Source organism: Theobroma umbraticum, unplaced genomic scaffold (assembly GCF_002168275.2).
Source record: "Theobroma umbraticum cultivar Fairchild unplaced genomic scaffold, ASM216827v3 scaffold_147.0, whole genome shotgun sequence".
Taxonomy (NCBI): Eukaryota; Viridiplantae; Streptophyta; class Magnoliopsida; order Malvales; family Malvaceae; genus Theobroma; species Theobroma umbraticum.
Window position 1 is genome coordinate 10,671,514 of NW_018397259.1, and position 10,744 is coordinate 10,682,257.

General features: G+C 39.6%; 1 protein-coding gene across 3 annotated transcripts; it reads right to left on the reverse strand.

The window, feature by feature from the left end:
* Positions 1–281: 281 nt before the first annotated feature.
* Positions 282–9,821, reverse strand: PHYA (phytochrome A). 3 transcript variants are annotated; one of them, XM_089783289.1, is made up of 6 exons: positions 7,857–9,821; positions 5,809–7,750; positions 2,987–5,038; positions 1,974–2,790; positions 1,058–1,348; positions 282–798 (listed from the first exon to the last, which is right to left on the reverse strand). In XM_089783289.1, exons 3-6 carry the CDS (start codon positions 4,728–4,730, stop codon positions 588–590), a joined length of 3,063 nt encoding a protein of 1,020 aa, XP_089639415.1. In that variant the 5' UTR covers positions 4,731–5,038; positions 5,809–7,750; positions 7,857–9,821; the 3' UTR covers positions 282–587. The 3 variants fall into 3 exon arrangements, with proteins under 3 accessions (XP_089639415.1, XP_089639414.1, XP_021281567.2); XM_089783288.1 differs by having other exon boundaries at positions 2,987–5,044; XM_021425892.2 differs by having other exon boundaries at positions 2,987–5,044; positions 5,809–9,821.
* Positions 9,822–10,744: the final 923 nt, after the last annotated feature.

The window sequence follows — 10,744 nt, forward strand, 5'->3', positions numbered from 1 at the left end:
ATTGCGAAGGTATGCATGTAGTAAAATTTGGTAATTGTGTCAACATGTTATGGAAATTCAACTTGAAAACAACTTGTATTTTATAACAACGACTCACGCACTCTAACATTTGATTTAATAACCACAACTCATACACCCAAACATTTGATTCAAGTGTTTTTTATTATATCTTAGGATTGCAACTTCATATCAACCCTTAAACTTAGCCTTCACCATCTCAAAAAGCATAACTTCACAACAAACTCAAATCACAGTCTACAGCTACAAGCTCACCCAGCATGAACACACAAAAATGACTCCAACATATCAGATATCACTGAAACAATTACATGTTTCAATCCCTTCAATATGCAAGCAGTTGATTGCAACTACGCCTCTCACCCTTACTGGCCCATTCAATCCCTTACTAAATAACTGAAAACAAATCCTACACTCCCACCAACACAACTTATCCAAATACCTCTATCTGCAACTTCAAGTGCAAATCAACAAATAAAAACCACATGCTGTGGCATGACACAGTGCCAAACTCCAAATTTCTCCTTCACTGTACAAAACCATCGTCTCATTATTTCCATGAATATCAGTTAGGTTCTGGACCTATTTGCTGCAGCTAGTTCGATGGTCACGATGAAAGTTGACCTGCCTGCTTCCCTTAAATACTGGATATCTCCATTCATGAGTTTTACCAACTTTCGGCTGATGAGCAAACTGATACCCTCCTCTGATGCATCTCCATCACTTCCAAACATTTGGTTCAGCAATGCTTCTGGCACTCCGCCACCTGCATGTGTTATCCTGCCCCCAAAATATATACAAAATCCTTTTACTTTGGCTGACTTCATAAAAGGAAGACTTCACTTGTGCCTAAAACTAAGGCATATCACATACATATGCCAGCTACATATACTTACTACTGATGAATTAATATGAAAAAAGAGGAACATGATGCACTTAATTTGGCGCGCAGGCACATTCTCCTTTTTTTTTTTTTAATGTACTTTTAGGATATCTCCAACTATCAGTATGAATGCATATTTATGAAAGAAAGTAGTACCTGAGCTCCAAATGTGCAAGATGAACAGACTGTCCAAGTTTATCTTTGGTCAAGCTAGCTACAACAACAAGTTGGCCTCCATTTGGTGTAAAATTAACTGATATCAACAAGAAATCAGCCAAGACCTGTTGAAGTCTAACACTATCTCCATACAAGGTCTCAGTCATGACCTCTTCTTCTGTATCATTGACTATGCGGATACCTTTCCCATTGCTCTTCATCATCACTTGACTAATAGAAGCAACCAATACCTCATGCAGGGTGAAGTCAATCATTTCAAGATCCAAGTAGCTATTAGAATTCAGAAAACAGAAAGAAGGGAAAAAGTTAAGAAAGTTAAGCACTAGACAATAAAAATCACACATCCAAAGTACTGAGGGTTACACAACCAAGACTTATATAAATGGAGAGGCTTGTCAAGAGAGTAGGAAATGCTTATATAGTTAAAAATTTCAATTCTGACTGAGAACAAGATGAGAGAAACCATAGCAGAAGTTTAAGGAAATTGATGTCATTATGCATAAAGGATTTATGGTTCTCTAGGGAAGAGAAGGAAAAGATGGAGAGAAATTATGCATCAAGAAAGAACAAGTCCAGAATATTAGAAAAGCCATCCATGTGGGTGGTGAACAAAGTTTGATAAAACCCCTGATGTTTGGACTCAGAAAATATGCTATCGCTATATGCTTGGGCTTAAAAGTTCCAAAGAATACAAAGCCATATTAATCCTGAAGCAACAAAATTTGGGCTAATAAAATGAATCAAGTTTAAGTTAATAGTTTCATGTAAAGCTTTGTAACACATAGTCTTATGTCTGACAGTAAGAAAATGTTTCAAAAGTTTATGCTGCAGCTGTTTATTGCTGATATTAAAAAATAATAATAATAAGATCATGTTTTAAAGGATGTTTTCATACCCGTCAATGATGCTATCAAGATCTGAATCATCAAGTATTTTGCTAAGCTGGCGCTGGCACAGGGTACTAGTCTGCAGAAGGTGTTTTTGTTCTGGTCCCAATTCTGTGCCCTCCATCATTTTCCTTGAAAAAATAATCCCAGAAAGAGGATTACGGATCTGCCTTTTCAGATAAGCTAATGCTTTCAATCTTTTCATGGCAGTTTGCTCTGATAATCGCTGGACATGAAGTGCTTGTTGCAGCTCATGGCTTGCCAGCTGCAAGAAACAAAAGACACCAGTGACAGCACCCTCTCTGTCCAATTTCTTATTTACACATAACAAGCATTCTACATACTTTCCACTGCGAGCAAAGAAACCAAAAGGAACCTTTTCAGGCTCATGACCGGTCACGGCATTATTAAGTACAACACCAAGATTGACAAAAGATTCTTGATTCTTGAGACGACAGCATGCAATGTGGGTCCCAAAAACCTCCCCCAACAGCATTTTATCTACCACTTCGTCTCGCTTCCACCCAGTTAACTTTGTCATAGCTGGATTCCACTCAGAGCACCAGCCAAATTCATCCATGCCAAATATGGGAGGAATCAGTGGGTTTGGATTTTGTACAATTGCTTTGTAATCACCTTCAATCCGGGTGAATTTGTCCATGACAATCTTCTGACCAGTTATATCTTGTGCCACAAAACAAACCCCCACAACATTTTCATGAAGATCCCTGTTTGCACAAGCATTGACAACTAAACTGATGGGGCCAGCCTCAATCCTTGACCCATGAGTTTTGATCTCAAATTGGATGTTCTTTTCTTCCTTGCCTGATCAGGAAAAGCATTTTTAATTACATAAAAGGAAACTAAATGGAAACAGGGAAACAGAAAAAACAGCAAGAAGAAAGAACCTTTCACATTCAGCATTAATGTCAGTGAGCTAACATGCTGCAGAACTCATGTACATCAAAACACACTCAGTAAATCAACTTAATAAAATATGAAGAAATGGAATATTACATACCCTGCAATGCCAGTAATAACATTTGCTTGACAGTTTCAATAGAAGAATCTTCAACAAGTGTGAGTAAATGCTTTCCAATTGCTTTATCAACAGGAAGACCAGTCAACTCGGCAATTTTCATATTCCACCCATTAACCAAGCCATCAACATCAACAGCCAAAATTGGCACCGTCGCTGTTTCGATTAAACGAACCATCTCACTTGTCACTGCCTCCAGTTCTTGCATCCCTTCTATTTTGAGGTCACTGAGCTTTGAATGTATGGCAGTAGTGTTAGTATCTGTGGTCTCATTATCTTTGAATGCATTCCTTAGAATAAGCTGCAAAGAATGGATTGCATCCATTTCATAGTCCTTCCATGGCATACTCCTCGTCTTGACAACTTCAAGGAAAGCCTTGAATGATGACCTTGGGTGCATCTTCCTGCCATCATCCTTCTCACCAAGTTCATGCTTTGCACCACCCCATCGAATTTCTGCAGCAGTATGGGACCGGAACCAGAAAAGCATATCCTTGAGGGTTATCCTCACAGCTGCCATTCCACATACTACATCGCCAAGAGCCAATGCCCCTGGGAACCCAGCATCATACAAGCTATCAGTACTCAGACCTGTGGAATCCATATGATACTCAGAAAGCCATGATGCTATCTCATGCAGCTGGAAATCACTTGGAGTTACTCCTAGTTTCCATATTTTGTTCTTGTATAATAAGGCAGCCCCATCACATTTCACCAAATCCATTATGTTTGGGCTTTGTGATACAATACCCATGGGTGCATCCCGCAAAAGCATATCACACAAAAGGGTCTGGGTACGCAGAATATTCTTCTCGATAATTTGATTTTCCAACTCTATCTCCTTATTGACATGGATGGCAAAGACTTGAGCTAGAAACTCACAGGCATACCTGAGGGGGAATGGAACAAACCTAGGAGTGGTGTTATGGCACACTACCAAACCCCACAGTCTCTTTCTTTTTTGTTGTGGCTGTGCAGAATCAGGGCCATCGCCCTCTTCATCTCCATCATTGACAATAACAGCCATAACCAGAGAAGCAATGGAATTCATGTTCTCCATATACTGTAAATGGCAGCTGTGTGGGGCCCTTAGGGTTGAACCACACAAGGTTAGGTCAAAAGGAAGCTTATCATCTTGAAATACTTTTACATGTTTTGCGCGACAATCAACAATCATGCGGACTTTATTCTTCATAAACAAAAATCGAGCAGCCTGAGGGATATCAGTGGCTGGATAATGCAAACCTAAGTAAGGCTCTAGGCCTGGCTTTGTTATCTCAGAAACCACTTCCCCATGGTCGTCATCGTGAAATTTATAGGCCATCACCCTGTCATAACCAGTGAGTTCAAAAACCTCCTGCACCATTGTATCACAAAGCCTTTCCATGTTCCCACTAGGCAGAGACTGCAAGCGAGTAATTGCTTTTGCCGCTAGCTTGTATGACTGCAAGGCCCCAGCAGCAGTCATGGGAACTTCATAGGGCTTTACAGGTTCAAAATCAATGATCAAGCTCCCTGTTACCCGATGGATTATCGCGTAAAAGGGCTTCCCAGAAGTCTTGCAATGGACCAAGATTGGATTCAAAAGAGAAACCTCCCCAATTCCTAGGGCCTTTAGCAATGCAGAGGAACTGGGGGCTGTGAAAATAGTTTTTATGTCAGTTCCAATGCCAAGAACTGGGTGGTCCCCAACACTCGGGACTGCATGACTAACCATGGTCAACATTTCAGGGGAATTCTCACTGTATGCTATGACCTTGTAAGTTTTCTCATCTAAGGCTAGCAAGCACCCAAAGGGTTGGATGAATTTGCCTTTCTGTATTTGATGGAGATAAGCTGTGGTAACCTTGTCTGACCTAAGTTGATGGTCTCCACTTACACGCACCGAACTTGAATAGTCAAAGGAGCTACCGGACTCCTCAAAATCTGCATGGAGTTTTGCATCAACTGTGGTTGAGGATAAATCCTGACACTGTGCCTTGATCTCCCAGAGTTGCTAGATGAATGACTTGGCCTTGAAGAAGACATTTTCTCCTGAAACTTAATTATATAAGCAAAAGAAGAGATCTCCATGAATAACAACCACCAGGAAAGAATGCTTAACTATTGAAAGTAGAAACAGGTCTTGACATTATTGCCACTGTTCCTGAACATGATCAGGATCAGGAACATTATCATAACAAGTTTATCAATAGAAATTGTAGCCGAGCCGGAAAATGCCAAAAATTCTAACACTTTTTATCACCAATTCATGAAAAGAAAACAAAGAAGTCGACAATATTGACATCTAAACCCGTAAATAATCCTGATTTTCCTATAGCATTACAAAAGAAAAGTTGCCCCGTCTGTTTTTTTTTTTTTTTTGCATTATTGAGAGAAAGCTAGGATAACACAAAATTTCAGAGAGTCGCAAACGAGTCCTATGAATGATTTTTGTTCTATAGAAATGATGTCCTCTTCCATCAATAACTGCAGCATATGAGCAGACCAATTACCCAAGTTCCAGACTTACGGTTGCTATAATATTCAGTAACCTTAATCATGATCATCCCCAACACCACACCCACCACACCCCCCCCCCCCCCAAAAAAAAAAAAAAAGATACGAAAAAAGTGGCTCAGCTAAAAGGAATCCCTCCCATCATAATTCATCAGACATGGTAGAGCAAGGTCATAGAACAAACTGGCTATTGCAAAACAATAATCCACATAGCTATTAAGCTGAAATAGTAGCGATTAATTAATTCAGTGATGAACGCACACTCTCATAAAAAAGAAAGATAGAAAGGTGTGTAAGGAGCTAACCTTTGTTGATACGAGCAGAGGAAGCAAAAGGACAACTGCTATCTGTAACTGTGATGGGAAGAAGAAGAGGTAGTTCGCAGAAGAGCTTGGAAATGAGAATCCCAAGCTCGGCCAGTAAACCCAGAATCCATCTCCAATCTCATTATAGAAGCAACGCACAAAAAAACTCGACCACCGCCTTGAAAGACTAGCACTTTACCATTACCAGCTAGCAGGGACCACCATGATAACATAAAATAATAATATAATAATTACACGATTTCGTGGTGGCATGCAATTGGCATCCTCCAACACGAAGATATAATAAAATAAGCAGCATGGGTTTCCAAAACAAGGATAACAGTGGCAGTTATGTTATCATTGGCTTTCTATAATTGTTTATTGAATCAAGTCTTGTGGGCTGTGGCTTCATTTAATAAAGAAATCTACTTTCTATATTGGATCACTTGGTTGTTCCCCATAAAATATAGTATACAATAGGAAAAATCCACCAGTGGGAGATATGGAATGATGGAATTATCGTTTATGGATGATAATAAATATAAAATAAAATAAAATAAAGAAACTCGTAGCGAGGTACAGGAGGCGTGAGGCCGAGATGGGATCCAAGGAAAGAGGAAGGCGGCTACTGGTTAGAACTAGTAGCAACGCAGAGGCAGCCCATGCCCAATTGTGCTTTTCCTTTGGGTGCCCATTTCCCTTTGCCTTAATCAAAACTGGACCTAATACCAACAAAAATATGCGCTAGGGCATTCACGTGTGTTAGGTAGAGTTTGGCCATACCACAATCCAAACTAGAAACAAATATAAATGGCGGACAGACTCGTTGCCTGTGTAGGGTCCACGCCCTATTTCCTTCCGCCTAAGTGCCTAACTCTTCCCCTTTATCCGCTTCAACAGGATCTCCTCATTACAGCGCTTCTGAGCTGTGAGCGGTCAGGGGCAGCTGTTGATCTACAACTGCATACATGATACATGGATGATGGGTCCTTTGCCATTGTCATCTTCAACCACCCTTTGTTGGCTCCATCCCCCAACGCCAGCTTGGTGAAAATTAGTTGACTAGAAGAAATTATGCACAAAAGCATGTGGCTCACTTGCTCATCAAGCCATCATTATCAAATTTTGTGCTCAAAATAAAGTGAGCCAAGGCATGACCATCAGGGTCAAGATCTCGACTAGTGATAGAGAAGGATACAGTGTTTCAAGGCTTTTAGCCCTTCATCATCCTGACCACTTCACATTGAGGGTTTGTTCTAGGAGAGAAACAATCTCAATAAGACTTCGGAGGAATCTGTTTCCACTGGAAGCTCTGCAAGACAGACCCAATTGCATCGCACACCAAATATGTATGGTCATGTAGCTTCTACTGCTGAGAGGTAAGATTAAAGCAGAACTTGGCTTTGTTTGAGCCAGCCTCGCTTACACCCCGTAACAGGATTTCTAGTTTGAACAGCGCCAGCGGACAAAGACACACATCTCCCTCATTTTTCATCTCATCTTTTCCCCATACCTTGTACGCTTGTAACAATATAGAGACTAGTAATTATATTCCGCAAGTATACTCCTGTTACGAGACTTGATTACGTACTCCAAAACGTAAGTGGCATATCAAAACCTACAAAGCATGCCAATAGTCCTTAAGCATAGGACTACAGGCATCACTGATTCAGCTTCTGGTACGATTGCAGGGTTACAGTAATCTGTCAATTGTTTATAGTTACCATCCTTAAATTATTCCATCCACAAGGCTTGCTTGTTCAGTCAGGACAGGCTTAACATTTACTGCCAAATAGAGCATCCAAGTGCCTGAATTTGTTTAGTTTCATATCGAATATGCTTACATGATGCCACTGGGGGATAACAAGTTGAGAAAATTCCATTTTTCCCATTAATCTATCATGCCCGGCCCGGTTACCATGCATTTATTTGGTTCAGTATCCTGAAATCAAGCACAAGAATTCAGTCAACAGTGTAAGCCCTATCACCATTATAACAGGACTCTGAGCTGTCCTAACAAGGTTATTGCAACGGGCTTGTGTTATTACCAGTATGTAACCGCAGCTAAATTTGGACATAAGCTTCTTTTAACAAGCTCACATTCTGCTTGCTGACTGGGGCACCGCAATTTATCTGTGGTCAGGTTACTTGCAAAGAGATTAATGATCAAGAGCCTTCAAAGAAGAAGCTAGGTGTGATTTCCACCAAACTTCAAACTTCTTTTTGTATGGGCTCCTCTTCAGATTTCTCGCCAAAAAATTTTAATTTCCAACAAAGGATATCCGCTCATGCTATTATAACATCACGACCCGCCTAAAACTGCTAGAAATGTGTTGATATGATGTTTCCTTGTCCACCTATTTCACGAATCATAAGCAAGATGTATCAGCAGAGCACACAACTGTATATGTGCAAATTCTATTGTAATAACAGGTACTTGCGCTTTCCTTAAATAAATGCTTCAGGGCCTGTCGCTCTCCTTTCTACTATTGGTATCTTTAGAGGCAGTGCACTGGAAAGAATCATGATAATAGAATCAACAAGAAGCCCAGCAGATGTCTTTTCCTTACCAATAAAGTATAAAGGATATAGCACGTCTGGTGGGTATGTTTTAATACTTGTTATATGAGGAAATGAGGATTACACCCTTCATTTTCGTGAGATTTGCTACCAAGTGATCACTGCAACATCTAGAATTGTTAGAAAAATTCCAACACTGAGATCACATATCTGAGGGAAAGAAGTAATTAAGAAAGCGGCATTAGCAATACAAATATTGCACTACTTCTCTGTTGGCAGAGAAACTATACATTAACTTTTTAGTAACATCAGAAAGCTTTTCCACCTTTTGCTCAGCGCCAAAAGGAAACTATACTTCATTAGTGACTAGGAAGTAGAAAGAACACGAAGACTCAAATCAAAGTCTGCAAAACACCAGAGAAACTGCTTCTTTCACCACGATAGCAAACACAATTAGAGGAGTCCTAACTTTGCCATGAAACATGTAATACAAACAAAACAAGAATTTTCCCAATCATACACAAGACAACTAAATCCAAATGCCACAAACAAAAAGTGGGAAGAGTCTCTGTTTGTTGCTGTTGTAATTCTTCCAATAGAATGAAACTATGTTTTATCATCAGATGATACATCCTTCATCTCTTATCCACAAGGTTGAGAATCTTCAAGAGCAACCTTACAATATGTCCCAACGAAATTAATCAACTTTTTTTATATGCAACTTGAATTCATAATTATAAATAAAGCGCATAACAGTTGTTTTCTGACAAACGACTGCCCTTCTACAGGTAACATGCTGCAGCAGTTGAATATATAAGTTTGACAAACTACAAATATCTCAACACAGTTTTTGGAGGGAACTGTTAAGGACTAGAAATTGAAAACAAGAAAGAGGAACTTCAGATTCCTTCACAAAAGAACACTGAAAAATAACCTATACAACACTCAAATCAGGTCTTTCAAGCAATAAAGAGAGAGGAGTACAGCACTATTATTCACAAGCTATGAAGAATAATCAGATAAAAAAAGTCTTTACATTTTGAAAGAGTTGAAGAGTTTCAGCCACCTTTTTCATATTTCAAAAGAAAATTGAATAAAGAACTCTTTTTTTTTTTTTTTTCCTTTTACCATTTTACACGCTCGTCATGCTGAATTGGCAAAACCTGGCGGTAGAGGTTTCTCAAGGAACAAAGCAACGTGCTGCGAGGTTTGTCATAGATGTGATTGCTTAAAATTTATCTGACTCAGGAACTCAGCCATATCTAGCAAGAGCAGGGCAGCCCAAATTGGTGTCTCCTGTAAATTATAATATCTGATCTATTTTCGGCTGAAGATTTGCGATTCCAGAACATATTGACCGACTTCAACAAAAATTTGCAATTAATCTGAAACTTGTGCGCCGTTCTGGAAATCATGTCAACAATCAAAAGCACACCACAAATGGCAACAACAGAAAGAATAATAGCGGCATTACGGAAGAATTTCAAAGTATTGATATATTAATTATTAAACTGAATGGGGATTGCATTCTTTGCAGTAGAAATGATTGCTCTCAATCAAAGCTTTGAGCATCTCATATGTGAAGGTGGGATCATTGGGGTCGCTTCTTTTGGAATCAGCAGGTGATTCCAAAGTACGGGGTTGCATGCAGCAAAAGCCACTGCAAACACCACCACCGGCATCAACCCTTTTACCTGAAGATGAGAAAGAAGACAGCTTTGCACGGGTTTTTGTTTGTTTCTTCTTCTTAGACTTTGCAAATGGAAACAGGACAACCTGCTTGACCTTTTCCTCTATGAAATCCCTTTTACACGCACATCCATCAAAATCAATTCTGCGGGAGTGGGACGCTCCACCGCCAGTATCTTGATCATCGTCATCATCAGCAACTCCGCAACTAACTTGGGATATCTCCCTTTCCGCCTCAGACGTCAACATAAAAGAATGTATAGACTTATCGGGATTGGAGAGAGAAAGAAGGAGAGATCAAGGCCGGTGGTCTAGAACGGAACAAGAGAAATTCAGATAAGCATCATCAAGGGAAGCCATTGGCGCTGCGCTGAAAATTCTTAAAAAAGAAACCAAAAGCGGATAAAATTTTAGATTGATCAGAATTCAGGGGAGAAACTCAATAGTCAAGTGGAGATCTCCCGAAAAATTTGAACTTTGAACACAAAAACAGAGGTGGAGTTAACGTAGATTTCTTCCCCAGAGGCGCCTGCCGGGTGGGCAAACTGTTCTTGTTGCAGGTCATTGATTAGTTTTTTTTTTTTAATATGAAAAGGGCTTTAATTAGTTTTAAAAAGGCTAAACCCTAAATCGAACTAACTAAATTAAGATTATTGATTGCTAATTAACAAATAATAAAGTGTCATCTAATCTAATGTATACTGATTCTTACTTTCGAAAGCGCTTT